This window comes from Cydia fagiglandana, chromosome 22 (assembly GCF_963556715.1).
Source record: "Cydia fagiglandana chromosome 22, ilCydFagi1.1, whole genome shotgun sequence".
NCBI lineage: Eukaryota > Metazoa > Arthropoda > Insecta > Lepidoptera > Tortricidae > Cydia > Cydia fagiglandana.
In genome coordinates this window covers 5,294,450-5,312,879 of record NC_085953.1, presented here as the reverse complement: position 1 = coordinate 5,312,879, position 18,430 = coordinate 5,294,450, and the positions used below count along the sequence as shown (strand labels likewise).

Sequence of the window (18,430 nt, the reverse complement as noted above, 5' to 3'; positions counted from 1 at the left end):
GATTCAGTACAATTTTTCGCTAGGATCAATATTCAAAAATTAGTATTTTGCCGTTTTCCACCGATTTCCGAGTGGCGAAATCGAGCGATCGAAATTCAAAAATCGGCCCCCTGTATTACACATTTCAAGTCACTCTTTTTCTAATAATTTCGAAATATACACCCAAATCTAAAAACAAATGAATACCTAGGTTTAATTTTGATAATTATATCATGTTTAAGGTCGTATATTCACACCTATGTCAAATGTGACAATTAATTACAATTAGGTCTGTAATGGGTGGGTGTGAAATTAGGACGAGGTGCGGCTAACCCTGAAACACTATCATTGTTAACTATGAATGTATGTTTTAATTTATAGCCTATAGCGGCGGGAAATGAATTAGGGCCGCCATACACGGACTGCTTTGAAGCGCTGGCCTAGCGGTAAGAGCGTGCGACTTGCAATCCGGAGGTCGCGGGTTCGAACCCCCGACTCGTACCAATGAGTTTTTCGGAACTTATGTACGAAATATCATTTGATATTTACTAGTCACTTTTCGGTGAAGGAAAACATCGTGAGGAAACCGGACTAATCCCAATAAGGCCTAGTTTCCCCTTTGGGTTGGAAGGTCAGATAGCAGTCGCTTTCGTAGAAACTAGTGCCTACGTCAAATCATGGGATTAGTTGTCAAGCGGACCCCAGGCTCCTATGTGAGCCGTGGCAAAATGCCGGGATAACGCGAGGAAGAAGAAGATACACGGACTGCTTTGAGCAGTCAGTGCCAACAGCTTCAAGCGGTCGCCGTTGGGTGATCTGCAGTTTCAATACAAAATCGTCATTCGCAATACACGAACCGCTCAAGCATTTGCCTATTTATATTTATACATTTTATAATGTTACCTATCTGAGTGTTTAAGTTTTATTTAAATAAACTAGTACTATACGGCCCCATTCTAACAATGCTTATTTGGTTGAAGAAACTTGTCACTGACAGATCGGTATCGTATCGCTGTGACGTCTTATAAGCATTGTTCGAATTGATAGTCTATAGATATACCTACTAGTTATAACTAGTAGGTATATTTATTTCGAATCTTACAAGAATGTAAAAAACGTATATAATTTGTTCAATGAGGTAATAGGCGATATATATATATATGTATGGTATCTCTAATTATTTTTAATACTTTTTAAAGATCGGAATGAAAGTAAAAAAATAACTATGTATAGTTCGTTTTTTTAGCATTAGAAAGAACTGAAAGAAGGTAAGCGATCTTGACAAGTCTTTTAATAGAAACACGCTTTTTGAAAATGTGTGGCTATTACTTATGAAAGCAGAGGAATATAAATGATCGTATTACATTCATAATGATTACATATTTGCCGTGACTTATTTTTAAAACGTGTTTTTCAATTAAAAGACATAAAGATTGTTTACCTATATAGGTCATTGACTATTGCAGTATAGTTTCCAAACGCGCCGATAGATGGCGCTGGCTGCAAGATAAATGGCGCTATCGTTTGGTCGCCGTAGTTTGTTGACATCCACTCGTATGTTCCGTAGCGTTATCGATTGACATCTAGTTTGTGTTAAAGCTAGAAACAAGATTTCTCTAGAAAGGGTGTTGGTTGGCCAAATGTCCGGCCAGCATCTTCGGAAAACCTGATAAACCGGCCAAGTGCGAGTCGGATTCGCGCACGGCGGGTTCCGTACCATTACGCAAAAAAAAATCACGTTGCTGTAAGGGAGCCCCACTTAAGAGTGCTATTACATTTCGGGGTTGAGCGAGTTTAGGTATTTTACGCGCTGCGGCAGGCCGTGCGAGCTCAGTATTCCGATCCCTTCTACCACACTCGCACTACAATGATGGATTAAACATTCTTGATCCTTCGCGAAGCATATTGAAATCAACCATAACAACACTAACTGTACTTAACTTATAAAGTCCTAAAACTGTTATTTGGTAAGTACGAAAATACTAAATGCAGTGCAAATGTACATAGGGGCTGTTCATAAATTACGTCATCTATTTTTGACCCCCCCATCCCTCAAATCATCCAAAAATCATGCTTCGGATGACTCTGTTTCCTCCTACGTCTTGCTACCATCATCCGATGTCCAGACCCCCCCCCTCCTCCCATTTGAAACGACGTAATTTATGAATAGCCCCATACTCGTACTTATGAACGTATATTACTCGAAAGAAATTATAGGTACTCGCTTATTTACAAGAAACAAGTTACAAGAAACTGAAGATACACAGGGTCTGATGATGGAGCTGGAAGGTGGCCACGGGTACCAGTCTATCATGTAACTAAACCACTTCGTGTTTGGGCTCGTTTGATTCGTCTCAACAAGATCTTTGACACTGAAGATACACAGGGTCTGATGATGTAGCTGGAAGGAGGCCACGGGTACCAGTATCTCATGTAACTAAACAATTTCGTGTTTGGGCTCGTTTGATTCGTCTCAACAAGATCTTTGACACAAGACAGTACTCAGGGTCTGATGATGGAGCTGGAAGGTGGTCACCATTACCAATCAATCATACAACTAAACCACATCGTGTTTAGGCTCGTTTTATTCATCTCAACAAGATCTTTGACACTAGGTGACACTCAGAGTCTGATGATGGAGCTGGAAGTTGGTTACCGGTACCAATCAACCATACAACTAAACCACTTCATATTTAGGCTCGTTTGACTAGTCTCAACAAGATCTTTGACACTAGGTGATACTCAGAGTCTGATGATGGAGCCGGAAGGTGGTCACCGGTACCAATCAACCATGCAACTAAACCACTTCATGTTTAGGCTCGTTTGATTAGTCTCAACAAGATCTTTGACACTAGGTGATACTCAGAGTCTGATGATGGAGTTGGAAGGTGGTCACCGGTACCAATCAACCATGCAACTAAACCACTTCGTGTTTAGGCTCGTTTGATTCGTCTCAACAAGATCTTTGACACTAGGTGATAAACCAAACACGAAGCCCAAACACGAAGTGGTTCAGTTATGTGATAGACTGGTACCCGTCGCCACCTTCGAGCTCCATCATCAGACCCTGAGTAGTATCTTGTGTCAAAGATCTTGTTGCGACGAATCAAACGAGCCCAAACACGAAGTGGTTCAGTTACATGGTAGACATGGTACCCGTGGCCACAGTCCAGCTCCATCATCAGACCCTGAGTACTAACTTGTGTCCAAGGTCTTGTTGAGACGGATCAAACGAGCCCAAACATGAAGTGGTTCAGTTACATGATAGCAGTGTTGGCAAAACATCAATTCGAATTGACGATTGACGATTGAGAATTGACCGATCAATTCGAATTGAGGATTGACGAAACTAATTCTAAATCTACTGATTGAAGATTGACGATTACTAATCGTTAATTCGAATTGATCGGTCAATCCTCAATCGTCAATTCAGATTGACGATTACTTTGTATGTACCTACCTAATGTCCTTTTTATTTAGGCCATTTTTGTGAAACTGACCAAAGTGGTTTAGTTGCATGGTTGATTGGTACCGGTGACCACCTTCCGGCTCCATCATCAGACCCTGAGTACTATCTTGTGTCAAAGATCTTGTTGAGACGAATAAAACGAGCCTGAACACGAAATGGTTTTGTTGCACGGTTGATTGGTACCGGTGACCACCTTCCGGCTCCATCATCAGACCCTGAGTACTATCATGTGTCAAAGATCTTGTTGAGACGAATAAAACGAGCCTAAACACGAAGTGGTTTAGTTGCACGGTTGATTGGTACCGGTGACCACCTTCCGGCTCCATCATCAGACCCTGAGTACTATCTTGTGTCAAAGATCTTGTTGAGACGAATAAAACGAGCCTAAACACGAAGTGGTTTAGTTGCATGGTTGATTGGTACCGGTGACCACCTTCCAGCTCCATCATCAGACCCTGAGTACTATCTTAAGTCAAAGATCTTGTTGAGCCGAATCAAACGAGCCCAAACACGAAGTGGTTTAGTTGCATGGTTGATTGGTACCGGCGACCACCTTCCGGCTCCATCATCAGACCCTGAGTACTATTTTGTGTCAAAGATCTTGTTAAGACGAATAAAACGAGCCTAAACACGAAGTGGTTTAGTTGCATGGTTGATTGGTACCGGTGACCACCTTCCTGCTCCATCAGACCCTGAGTACTATCTTGTGTCAGAGATCTTGTTGAGACGAATCAAACGAGCCCAAACACGAAGTGGTTTGGTTGCATGGTTGATTGGTACCGGTGACCACCTTCCGGCTCCATCGTCAGACCCTGAGTACTATCTTAAGTCAAAGATCTTGTTGAGCCGAATCAAACGTGCCCAAACACGAAGTGGTTTAGTTGCATGGTTGATTGGTACCGGTGACCACCTTCCGGCTCCATCATCAGACCCTGAGTACTATCTTGAGTCAAATAAATACATATAGAATGTCAGGTCGTTTCAAATATTTTTAATCCTGTCCGCTAGTTTATTAAACTGTACCATTATAAATTATAATACTATAAAAACAGTGCTAGGATCAAAGTCTCTCGTTGCGGTTTACACGCACACAGTATAGCGTTTTACACGGCGCCCGCCGCACACAATGATAAAAAACCTCGTCGTCGCCGTTGAAAATGTGCGGAGCCGACCGACACACGTCCTGCCTGTACAAGCTCTGCCGCGGCACTGAGCTGGCGAGCGCGCGTCATTGGTAATATAGAGTAGTTTTCAAAAAATTGCCAAAAAATTATAGTAGAATTTCATAAACACTAATGTATACCAACAGTATAAGCAAACGTTGCAGATTGCTTGAGTATGAAAATGACTTCGATATTAAGTAGATTTTCGTAAAAATTGACACTTGTTTCGGAGAGAAAATTGAGTTCGTTTTACTTTGATTTTCTCTTTCTCAAAGGTATGTAGGAAAAATATCGTTTGATATGCCTAAAGTACAGGGTATTAGTAATACAAAATAGCCAGGTTTAGCAGAGTAAACTTCTCAACATTTCCAAATAAGAGCTTGCCGTTCAGTGCTTCACGGGGTTTTTCGGAAACGACCATCAGAAAAAAATTCATTACTAATTTAATAAGTCCTTTTTCTAATATTTACAACGATATTTAAAAAGATAAGAAGACGCTTTTACTGGAACAAGTACTCATTGTTTCTAATAATGAGCACAAAGTCCTGAATTTCGTCGACTAGTATCATCAATTTTGCATTATTTCGACTTTTCTTGTAAGAGCGCTCTTAAATATTTATTTCTTTTATTTTTAGTATTTGTTGTTTTAGCGGATACATTTGTAATATAAATATGTATGTACATTGGATGCAAAATAAAAATCTCTATCTCTGTAAGTTCGTTTTTTTAGCATTAGAAAAAACTTTGAAGAAGATACTAAGCGATTTTGACATGTCTTTTAATTCAAAAACGCTTTTTAAAAATCAGTAACTATTACTTATGAAAGCAGAAGTATATAAATGATTGTATTAGATTCATAAATGTTACAATTTTCCCATAACTTATTTTTAAAATGTGTTTTTCAATTAAAAGACACATCAAGATTGTTTACCTTATTTCTAATGCTAAAAAAAACGAACTATATAGCCTATATAGGTGAGGAAACTATTGCAGTATAGTTTCCAAACGCGCCGATAGATGCCGCTGGCTGCAAGATAAATGGCGCTATCGTTTGGTCGCCGTAGTATCTTGACGTCCACTCGTATGTTCCGTAGCGTTATCGATTGACATCTAGTTTGTGTTAAAGCTAGAAACAAGATTTCTCTAGAAAGGGTGTTGGTTGGCCAAATGTCCGGCCAGCATCTTCGGAAAACCTGATAAACCGGCCAAGTGCGAGTCGGACTCGCGCACGATGGGTTCCGTACCATTACTCAAAAAAAATCACGTTTGTTGTATGAGAGCCCCACTTAAATATTTATTTTCTTTTATTTTTAGTATTTGTTAGGGTTCCGTACCCAAAGGGTAAAACGGGACCCTATTACTAAGACTGCTGTCCGTCCGTCCGTCTGTCACCAGGCTGTATCTCACGAACCGTGATAGATAGACAGTTGAAATTTTCACAGATGTATTTCTGTTGCCGCTATAACAACAAATACTAAAAACAGAATAAATTAAGATTTAAGTGGGGCTCCCATACAACAAACGTGATTTTTGACCGAAGTTTAGCAACGTCGGGCGGGGTCAGTACTTGGATGGGTGACCGTTTTTATTTTTGCCTTTTTTTGCATTATGTTACGGAACCCTAAAAACGTGCCTCGGAATTCAAGAAAAAGTCATTCTCGAATAGATGACACACACCTTTGGCCTATTCTCTGCTAGATGGCGTTGACGACACCGTTTGATATTTTACAATTTCAACACATATCAGTGAAAGAACATGGGTCAGTATGGAACAATAAAAATTAAAAATCATTTATCCGTAATCATATTTTGATTAATATATACCTACATTTTCAATTTTATTTTAAGTTTTAATCGTATGTCGATAGATGGCAGTAAATGTACCGTGAATACAAAATTTACTTTGGCAATAGCCCTCTATACTATCTATTCTCTTTGATAATATTAAGTAGGGATCTACGTATTATGTATGGCCAGTTGTCCAGTGACAATGATATTATAATTACAGATGTATTATTTGTTATTGTTCTATTGTGTAAATATTGTAACTAACCTATTTGAATACACCTTATGTCACTTGTTGAGAAGTGATGATGAATTATTATGTATTCAGTGATGTCATAGAATGGATGTCCTAGGAACGATTAAGAGCCCATCAACGTGCACACTAGCGCCACTGCTAAATAATCGTGATTATTTAAATTTAACGAAAGATATTTAAAAAAGCGGCCAAGTGCGAGTCGGACTCGCCCACCGAGGGTTCCGTACTTTTTAGTATTTGTTGTTATAGCGGCAACAGAAATACATCATCTGTGAAAATTTCAAATAGACAGTTGTGAGATACAGCCAGTGGCCCATTTTATAAAGCTACAAGTTACAATTTACAAGCGGAAGTCTCTTTCTAACTCTATGTGTTAGAACGAGACTTCCGCTTGTAAATTGTAACTTGTAGCTTTATAAAATAGGCCACTGGTGACAGACGGACGGACGGACGGACGGATGGACAGCAGAGTCTTAGTAATAGGGTCCCGTTTTACCCTTTGAGTACGGAACCCTAAAAAGGAGGCCGCTACGTACTGTATTGTGTATTTACGTACCTTTTGATTACATCAAACTAAGTAGTTTTATGTTGCTGGATTCGTCGATCTATGAACAACACACAACACACAACAAAACAAAAACGGCCGATTTAACTTTGGACGCATAGATTGACGAATCCAGTATTTAGCAGTGGCGCTAGTGTGCACGTTGATGGGCTCTTAAATAATTTCTGGATTAGGTTTAACCTAATAAAATATATCCATCTGAATAACCATGTTTTTGTTTTACCTGTGTCTAGTTTCGTTCTATAAGATGGAGTCAAGGACCATGAATCCCAAAAAAAGGTGCATGCATTTGACCCTTCTTAAGACTGACAGAAAACCCTACAACGACCGGCGATTTCATGAAAAGAGATTTTAGTGTATTTGCTAGCAGATTAATATTGGAATATACAAACATGAAAGTTGATGGTTAACTGGTAGAGAATGCCTTCTGGCAGTTCTGGCATTAAGTTAGCCTTTTGTAATTTTTTTACAGTGCAATAAAGTTTAAATAAAACGAGAAATTAAAAAAGCGAAGCGCTTCTCGCGGTTACAAATAAATAAACCAAAATGTTCATCGTTTCAGACAAGTGGGCCGCAACCTCATCATCCCGGGCGGCACGCGCACCATCGACGCGACGGGCAAGCTCGTGATGCCGGGAGGCATCGACCCACACACGCACTTCGAGCTCGAGATGATGGGCGCCAAGACGGCCGACGACTTCTACAAGGGCACCCGCGCCGCCGTCGCAGGAGGCACCACGACTGTCAGTAAGTACTCGTGATGCCGAGTGGCACCAACCCACACACGCACTTCGAGCTCGAGATGATGGGCGCCAAGACGGCCGACGACTTCTACAGGGGCACCCGCGCCGCCGTCGCGGGAGGCACCACGACTGTCAGTAAGTACTCGTGATACCAAGTGGCATCAACCCGCTCGCACGCTAAATTTCGAACGTCATCAGTTATGTTCCATCTGTCATATGACAGATTACTGCGATTATTGATTAAAATTTTATTATAGAAATTGTATTTATTTATCAGTGGTTATTTGGTTGATTTCAATACTTTGTGAGTTTCTTTAAGTATGCAACAACGTGACGATTATTGAGTAATTCCAGAGAAAAGTGTGATAATACTGATAATGTCTTCGAGAAGTCATATGACTGTCAAATCGAAACTAACCAATGAGTCCTTGGAGTCGTAATTTTAAAAGACATACTGTCTTTTAATCATTTAATCACTCAGTGAATTCGACTTTCCAATATTACCCAACCCAACATACATAATAAATACAATAATCCTTTTTTTTTCAGTCGACTTTGTGTTGCCTGAAAAGGGCCAATCGCTGGTCGAGGCGTACAACAATTGGCGGCAGAAGGCCGACGGCAAGGTTGGTCTTTATGTTCAACTTATTGTTACATTCAAAACCAGACTTTTGAAATTGGAATATGTGTTTAGTTCGGCTTTCTTTTGTTTTGTTTGTTGACAGTTACGCAATGTTTATTTTTGGAGTATAAACCTGTTGTGTTTAGTGACACAAACTTATTGTTCTGATTCTATTCATTACAATATATTTGTTTTTAATTACTTATAACTTATTGGCGCACGAGTATGTATACATACACCAAGTGGTCTACTTCATACCTACATCAAGCGCGACTTCAAGTTTGGGCGCGAGAACGCAACTTATGCTAGACCACCATTAAGATCTGTTGCAAATTCGGCGCACCAATGCGCGTAACAGCCGTAACGACCATTAGAAAACGAGTTTAAATTTGTATATTGTTGCGCGAGAATACGGTAAGCAATAGAATGCGTTTTCCAATTACTGTTATTATAGCCGTTCAGATGTAGTACATAATTATTTTCCACTTTGAGGTTTACTGAAGTAGCACGACAAATACGAACGTTTTCGAGAAAATACGATGGAAAACAATTATGCATTACATCTGTAACGTTGTGTAATGGCCCGACGGGCCAGAGCAACTGTCATTATCTTTGTCTAAAACTGGATGATTTTGGTTTCGTCTGAAAATATGACTCATGGCGCGACGAACTCTATGAGATCTTTAAAACCAGGTTTTGTGTCAAGCTATGGTTCTCTTAGCTAATTCAAACTGTGACGCCATTTGTAAAATGCCTGATGGGTAGAGACCTAAGACAATAGTCACTGGCTACTATTTTTGAACTACTAAACCCCTTATTCAGAATACTTTACGGGCCTAATTATGTTTTATCCCTTTCTTACAAGTACAAAAATTTAACTGACAAGCAAAGACAAACGATTCATAGCTATTCAGGCCTAACACCATAAAACTATAACTCACCAAACAAACCGCACCATTTCAGGTGTGCTGCGACTACGGCCTCCACGTCGGCGTGACCTGGTGGTCCCCCTCCGTCCGCAAAGAGATGGAGAAGCTGGTCTCCGAGGACTACGGCGTCAACTCCTTCAAGATGTTCATGGCGTACAAGGACGCCTGGATGCTGGACGACTATAATCTCATGTGCGCTGTTGAGGCGTGTGCTGAACTCAAGGCTTTGCCCCAGGTATCTTCTATTTATAGCTATTGTAGCTATTCATGGCGACCCTGCCGTAGCAGCTAGTAGCTTTAAAAGTCTTAACATCCCATCCCATATTGGGATACCATCCTCCAATTGAGGGGGGATTTAAATCTTCTCGAGGCAGAGGTAGGGTTGGAGCTGGTATAGCTTTATTTAGCGTTCGTTAATATGCCTACTGGAATAAACTATTTTTTATCTTTATCATGGCGACCCTGCCGTCATACGTTAGCTATTTGCCTAACATTATATACAGGTGGTCGCTGACACAAGCAATATGCGTTTATGTTACGGTAACCAGGCTATCGTTAAACACTGAAAGTGGCTAATTGTCATATGACACTAGTAATACATTCCCATATTACACTAGTCTAGACACGCGGCAGCGTGTCAAGCCAAGTTCAAGCAAAGGAACGGCTAGCCAGCGCCAAGTGTAATATTACACGAACCACTTGGTGCCACTTTTGACCCTTCTATAACTCAAAACATCTTTAACGTAAACACATAAAACTACGTGTGTTTAATTATATCCATAAGGACATCTAGAAGCCCAAATTTCATGAAGCTAGCTCAAACGGTTATAAAGATATGAAGGTCAAAAAGTCGTAAATTTTAAGACTGACTGACAGACTTATAGTACCTAAACCTAACCTACTTCCAGATGACCTAGAAGGATGAAATTTGGAATCCAGCTCAGTTATTGTGTGAAAGCGTAGGAAAAAATCTAAAAATAAAAAAAAAGTTATAAAATAGGGGGGGTCCCCATACAAAAAAACCATTTTTTATTGTTACTGACATATAAGTACCTAAACCTAACCTACTTCCAGATGACCTAGAAGGATGAAATTTGGAATCCAGCTCAGTTATTGTGTGAAAGCGTAGGAAAAAATCTAAAAATAAAAAAGTTATAAAATAGGGGGGGTCCCCATACAAAAAACCATTTTTTATTGTGACTGACATATGAGTACCTAAACCTAACCTACTTCCAGATGACCTAGAAGGATGAAATTTGGAATCCAGCTCGGTTATTGTGTGTAAGCGTAGGAAAAAATCTAAAAACAAAAAAAAGTTAATAAATAGGGGGGGGGGGGGGTCCCATACAAATTTCTTTTTTATTGTGACTGACATATAGTACCTAAACCTAACCTACTTCCAGATGACCTAGAAGGATGAAATTTGGAATCCAGCTCGGTAATTGTGTGTAAGCGTAGGAAAAAAACTAAAAATAAAAAAAGTTACTGTAATACGCGCTAAACAACCGGCCAACGATGTGTCGTTGGCGGCGCGCGGCACCACATAATTAATAGTATTAATACAAAGAACAGAAGTAAAAAACATGCAGCGGAAACACAAGAAAAAACATTAAATCTCAATACCAGCCTAGTTTTCTTTACAAAAAGTATTGATATCCCATCAAAAACATAAATGTAAAAAAGGAGAGCCAAGTTCAATACAAAAATTATGCTTGGCTGTGGGGTTCGCCGCAAAAAGAATGGAGATCTAAATGAGTGCCAAGTTCTATGCAAAATCCAAATATGTATTTATAGGAACAAAATAACATTATAAACAAGTATTAAACTCTATTTCTTTGCTTTATTGGATACCTATAACAATTGCTGTTATTTAAAAAAAATGTGAGATCTTAAAGTAGGTTAGATTTGGCTTGGCCAGTTTTTATCAGAATTACAAAATATATATGTTGAATAACTTTATAAAATGACTGATGTAATGAAAACTGGCCAAGTCAAATCTAACCTGCTTTAAGATCTCGCATTTTTTTTAAATAACAGCAATAGGCCTGATGACAAATTTTGAAATCCCTTTTATTATTGTTGGTACACCTGTATTGGTTCCGAAAAACACAATATTTCAGCTATACTCATAAGATATAACATAGATAATTACATTTTATTATAGCTAGTTTAAACTTCGCGCGAAAACGCCTTGCATGCCATTTGTGACGTCATAATTTAGTTGGTGGTAGGGTGGTAGACAATATTTACATACTTACAGTTAAGAATTTCCCTTCAATCCGAATGATATTGTTAATTCAGCACCATATATTACGATTAGGGATGATAAATACATTACAATAATTTATCACAGTAACTCATTTTACACAAAAACTCTCACACGGTTGCAGTTTAAAATGAATTATTTAGATACATGTAAATTTTGAGTGAAAATCACCGAGCGCCGGTTTACTTTTTAATTTTTAATTTTTTCTAGTTACGGCAGCCAACATGGCAATGATAGTTCCATTCAGCCAAATAATTAAAAAAGTTTGTTGTTGAAATATCGTATTATTTAGCATTTTATTTAAATAATAACAAATAGATATCTACTTTATATCGTGTAAAAATATTTTTTGGACGTAATAAGTGTTTAGTGGCGTAATAATATTTTTTTTGCACCTTTCGAACTTTTTGGTGAGGACGTATAGATTTCGGTCAATGAGGTTGTCTATGTTGCTCTAAGAAATATGTTATGGATTGATGACGTCACTGTTTAGAACGCTTCTGATTGGCGTTTCAGTAATAATGGCCGATTGGAGAATTTTGCACTTTTATTTTATTGAATATCTTAATAATCCTTCAGTTTATACTGAGATTGGGCCATTTTATAGAATCATATTAACATATATGTTTCTTTGAAACCATTATTTCCATGATTCTTTGTTACTTGCAACACTGTAGCGATGGGCAAGTCGAGTTATCTGATTCGAATAATCCGAATCAACCTACAGATGAGTTGATTCGAATCAAGACTATTGGCAATCCGAATCAACTCGGCCACTAAACTGACTGGTAACTTGGTATCCGATCCGCTGACTCGGCGAATGAATCGCCAATTCACCAACTCTCCGAGCCGAGTCAACGCTACGCTAAGGCCATTCAAAAATAAACCTTAATTCGATAGCCCGAAGGTTCTTTTTACAACAACTGCCGCTTGATTCGCCGTTTCAATCCGAGTTGACTGGTACTATGACCATTCAAAAATAAACCTTAATTCCATAGCCCGAAGGTTCTTTTTACACAACTGCCGCTTGATTCGCCATCCCGAGTCGAGTTCACTGGTAGTATGGCCATTGAAAAATAAACCTTAATTCGGTGTCCTGAAGGTTCTGTTTACAACAACTGCCGCTTGACTCGTTTGCGGCGCCGCGGCCCGTGACCTTGTCGCGAACCACGCAAACCGTCGAGTCGAGTCAGTTTGAATTTCAACTCTGATCAGTGGCCGAATCGATTCGAATGATTCGAATCGAAAAAAAGTGGACTCGTCACATCGCTATGCAACAGGCCTATTGTTATAGGTATCCAATAAAGCAAAGAAATAGAGTTTAATACTTGTTTATAATGTTATTTTGTTCCTATAAATACATATTTGGATTTTGCATAGAACTTGGCACTCATTTAGATCTCCATTCTTTTTGCGGCGAACCCCACAGCCAAGCATAATTTTTGTATTGAACTTGGCTCTCCTTTTTTACATTTATGTTTTTGATGGGATAATACAAATACAATATGGAACAAAACTTCGTTAGCTAGTTGTAAGACAGAACAGCGACATCTAGCAACAAATTTAGGCAACCACGAGACCTTTATTTACCTGTTATTTAAAAGTCCTTCATTCTTTGCCTGGCGAGGGCGTGACATTCACACATTAGGTGTTATACTGTCTATACTAGGTCTTTAAGTTAAACAGTTTTTTGACAAGTTTTCACTATGACATTGATGCACCAAGGCCGTTTGTTTACAGGTGGCAGAAAATAGAAATTTCTTTATCTACCTGTCTATCGATCGAATAAGCAAGAGTGATAGAGAGGCAGAAACCGAACTTTCGACTGTCGTGTTTCACGGTAGACAATGTGATTGACATAGTGACGCATAATGTGTCATTGATGATATCAATTGAGGTTTATTTACAGTATGTGCTAGTGGTGCCAGCTACGCAGAGCTTTGCCTATTATTCCCTATTCCTTTGACCCCGTAATGGCCAGTAAACACCCCTGTTGCGGTCAAAGGGTTAAACATTTGTTTTTTTTTACAGGTGCACGCAGAGAATGGGCACATCATAGCTCGCAACACGGAGAAGCTTCTAGCGGCCGGCGTCACCGGCCCAGAGGGGCACGAGCGATCCAGAGATGAAGAGGTTAGGATTATATTCATATTACATTGCTGGTATCACCAAAGACATGTGTAACTTCGTATAAGACGAATAAAGTCTAAGGAAAAATGGGCCTCGCAATTCATAAAAGTTATTCTCGAATTGATGCCGCACACACCTTTAGCCTATCCTCGGCTAGATGGCGTGACGACGCCGTTTCATATTTAACAATTTCAACACATGGATATCAGTGAATGAACATGCATCAAAATGAAGTAAAAATCATTTATCCATATATATACATTTTTTTGATAATTTTATACGTTTTCATTTTGAGTTTTAGTCGTGTGTCGATAGATGGCAGTGAATTTACAGTGACTACAAAATTTACAATGACAGGACCCCTCTATAGTATCTATTCTTTTTGGTATTACCAGAGATATATATATAACTCCGTATAAGATAAATAAAGTCTAAGAAAAAAACGTGCCTCGGACGGCCCAGGAAAAGTCATTCTCGAATAGATGGCGCCATTACCTTTGGCCTATTCTCGGCTAGATGGCGTTAACGACACCGTTTGCTATTTAACAATTTTAACACATATCAGTGAAAGAACATGGGTCAGTATGGAACAATAAAAATTAAGAATCATTCATCCGTAAACATATTTTGATTATTTTATACATTTTCAATTTTATTTTAAGTTTTAATCGTGTGTCGATAGATGGCAGTAAATGTATCGTGACTACAAAATTGACAATGACAGGACCCCTCTATACTATCTATTCTTTTTGGAATTACTAAAAGAAATTACTAGCTTAAATCTAAAATAGACCCCTGAGGCATTGTACCAAGGATGCTGGCGGCATTTCCTCGCTGTATCGCAATGCTGATAAGCTGTGCGAGGCAGCCGCCAGCTCTTCTGTCACCAGTTACGTCAACCAGACGCTTCGCGATTTCTGCGAACAACTTATGCACGCTGGAACCCCATGGCTCTAGGTCTATGGTACAATTTTTTTTTCTAGCCTATTTGGTGTCCCACTGCAGGGCGAAGGCCTCCCCTCGTTTTTTCCACTCGACCCTGTCATCGGCATTTTCCCACCATTTGGGGTAGAATACGTCCAAGTCGTCCCGCCATCTCCTTTTCGGTCTGCCTAAACTTTGGCCTGCACCATCCACTGTATTCCGTGGGTCCCATTCAGTAACCATTTTGGCCCACCATTCTGGGTGCATGCGGCAGACATGTCCGGCCCAGTCCCACTTAAGCTTAGCGGTCTTGACGCCTACATCTACAACTCTAGTTCTGGAGCGTACTTCCGTGTTTCTGATCCGATCAGTTCTGCGAACACCTAATATACTACGCTCCATCGCACGCTGGCAAACCTTGAGTTTAGATTTTAGAGCCTCAGTTAATGACCAAGTTTGTGCACCGTAGGTTAGAATGGGCAGGATGCACTTGTCAAGGAGTTTGCGCTTGAGACACAAGGGAAGGTCGCCCTTCATTAGCGCTTTCATGGACCAGAAGCTCTTCCAGGCGTTCTCGATACGTCTATCGATTTCGATAGACCGCCTTTTCTCGAAGGATGCTATCTGGCCCAAGTAAACGTACTCGTCGACATATTGTATATCCTGCCCACATCCACCACAATGCTATGTTTAGCTTGATTGGTCATCAACTGAGTTTTCGCTCTATTCATTGTAAGTCCAACCTCAAGGCTCGCCGTGCTGAGGTCTTGTAGCATTTGTTGCAGATGTGAGGACGTATGGGAGAAGAGGACTATGTCGTCAGCAAAGCGCAGGTTTGTTAACCTCTTGCCGCCGACTTCAATGCCCATCGTCTCCCATGAGACCGCTAGCTTTTGAAATATCTCTTGGAGACAACTGGTGAACAATTTTGGAGATAGCGGATCGCCCTGTTTGACGCCTTTCCCTATTCTGAATACGGGGCCGGGTGCGTGCAATTTAATACTAGCTGTGCTATTGTTGTAAATAGTTCCAACGAGTTCAACATATGCCTTGTCTATACCCTGATTCTGCATGACGGAGAATATAGCGGAGTGTTTGACGCTGTCGAATGCTTTGCTATAATCAACAAAACCAAGGTATAGAGGGACATTGAACTCGTTGGACTTTTCTATTATTTGATTAAGAGTGTGAAGATGGATGGTTGAGAAACTAGGTCGAAATCCGGCTTGTTCGGGTGGCTGATGTTTGTCCAGCAGTGGGGCAATTCTATTTTCTATTATTTTAATAAATAATTTATAGAAATGGGATATTAGACTGATGGGACGATAGTTATTTATGTCTGACTTATCTCCTTTTTTATGCAGAAGTACAATACCGGAATGACAAAATTTGGAAGGGACATTGCCAGTAAAAAGAATGGAGTTAAATAGTTTTGTTAAATGAGGCAACAAAGTCGTCTTTTCCATCTTTAGTGCTTCGGTTGTAACGCCATCTACTCCAGGGCTTTTTTGGTACTTCATGCTCTTGAGAGCGGCGTTTACTTCGGAAACTGTTATAGGGGGAATGTTGTTTGGACTAGAGTTATCGTTTTTGGTCATTGGAAATAAAGAGTCGGAAGAGTATAAAGATTTATAAAATGTTGTAGCAATATCTGTAATTTGGTCCCTGTTACTACATTTCTTCCCATTTTCATCTCGAAGGCTGGTAATCCAAGGTCTTTCTTTATTTATACCTTGTTTTGTCGTTCGGAGAGATGTATGGGTTTTTAAAGCTATTTCTACAAGTCTCGTGTTAAAATTTCGTATATCTCGTCTTATGCTTGCATGATACAAATATTACCTATCAATCCTTACACCTATTGTTATTATTTTTACGATTGTTGCAAGCAACGTGGGTGATTTTGCATTTATTGCTTCTTCTTCAATTTAAGAGGGGAGGAGGAGAGGTAGAGGTGGGGAGGGAGGGGAGGTTTAGATGTAATTTAGGAGGTAGAGGTAGGAGGTCTTGTCGGTGGAGTATTTTTCATTTCTCCCTCTCATAAGCCATATCATATCCTTGACCTCTTGATACGACACGACACCAGCTTTTTCTTTAAAGGTGATAAGGGTGGTATCACATCACTTTTTATAACTAGTTTCCGAAGACGTCAGAAAGGACATCTACCCAAAAATTCCTATTTAATATTTGAGAGAACAGTAATAATAGAAAGTATGACTGTAACCATACCAGTGTGTACATACGTTAGCTAGTTGCGCGTCGGTACAACGACATCTATTGAGCTATAATGACAACTCGAGTTAGCACTAAACTGAAAATCTATAGATTCAAAAAAGTAAGACAATGTTGGCACTTTTTACAAGCGCGTCTTGTATTTATGTAAAAATAAGTGAATAAAAGTATTATTTTAAATCGTTGGAGTAAAATGACCAATAAATAAATTATCTTAGCGTGTTTGTTTAAAGATAAAGATATTTATTTGCAAAAATGCAGTGGTAAACATAGTTGGACAGTAGGTGATTTAAGTGCGTACATTTACTTAAAGAAGCATGCAAACTTTCCTTATTAACTAGGTACTATAACTAAGTATATACATATAAAAAGTTATAGAACAATAATAACTCACATACTAATTAATTTATGTCCTCGATATACAATATATTATAATTATTATCCATCATCATTATTTTCCATTACTTATCATATATATTCATTATTTACACATGTCAAATATTCGTCGATTCTATAATAACACTTATCCAAGCAAAATTTATATAGTTTGTTTTTAAATTCAGGCATGTCAGAGTTTCTTATTTCTACGGGTAGATTATTAAATATTTTTATAGACATACATAACACATTGTTTGCAAAGAATGCTGTCTTTGGGTGGAACGGATAGCATAGATCAGTGCCGTTTCGAGACGGATATATTGTGGTAGTTGCCTTATTTCTAAATAAACCTATATTGTGTTTGACATATAAACTTATCTCATAAATGTATAACGAGGGTAGCGTCATCACTTTTAATTTATTGAAAAGAGGTCGACAGGGTTCTGTTTGATGGACACCACATATAGCCCGTATACATTTCTTTTGTAGCAGAAATACTTTTTGCATATTACTACAGTTACACCAAAGTTTATAAAAAGGAATTTACTATTTTACAAACAAATTACTGCAGTGGCAATATTATTTATTTTTATTTATTTATTTTATTGATCAAATAAGTAACACAGCATTACAGTATAAAACCAAGGCACTGTGAAACTACAAAGTAAAAAAAGTAAAAAAAGACACACACAGACAACACTATACTATTACTATTACCAAAGAGAATAAGTGCTATAATGATATAATTTGGTGGCCGATAACATCTTCTGAAGTTACAAAGACCGTGCAAGCCATGGAAAATAAGAAATCTTACGGCTTTGACGAAATACCAATTTTTGTATTTAAACAATCTATAGATATTCTCTCAGAACCTCTTGCACAATTCTTTAACCAATGTTATGATGAATCAATCTTCCCTGATCAGTTAAAGGTAGCCAAAGTTGTGCATGTGTACAAAAAAGGCAAAAAATCAGATCCGAATAATTATAGAC

The 18,430-nt window shown here is 38.9% G+C and overlaps 1 protein-coding gene across 3 annotated transcripts in view; it reads left to right on the top strand.

Moving 5' to 3' along the window:
* LOC134675428 (dihydropyrimidinase 1) overlaps positions 1 to 18,430 on the top strand; it is a 181,309-nt gene that overhangs the window by 36,017 nt on the left and 126,862 nt on the right. For 2 of the 3 annotated variants that reach the window (XR_010099738.1, XM_063533690.1), the window contains exons 1-4: positions 7,883 to 8,095; positions 8,510 to 8,586; positions 9,546 to 9,746; positions 13,809 to 13,910. Coding sequence is in view for 2 of the 3 variants with exons in the window: in XM_063533690.1 (XP_063389760.1) it covers positions 7,978 to 8,095; positions 8,510 to 8,586; positions 9,546 to 9,746; positions 13,809 to 13,910 (498 nt within the window). In the remaining variant the exon portion in view is untranslated. Of the gene's footprint in view, positions 1 to 7,779; positions 8,096 to 8,509; positions 8,587 to 9,545; positions 9,747 to 13,808; positions 13,911 to 18,430 lie in introns of those variants that run through there. The other variant, XM_063533691.1, reaches the window with a different exon arrangement.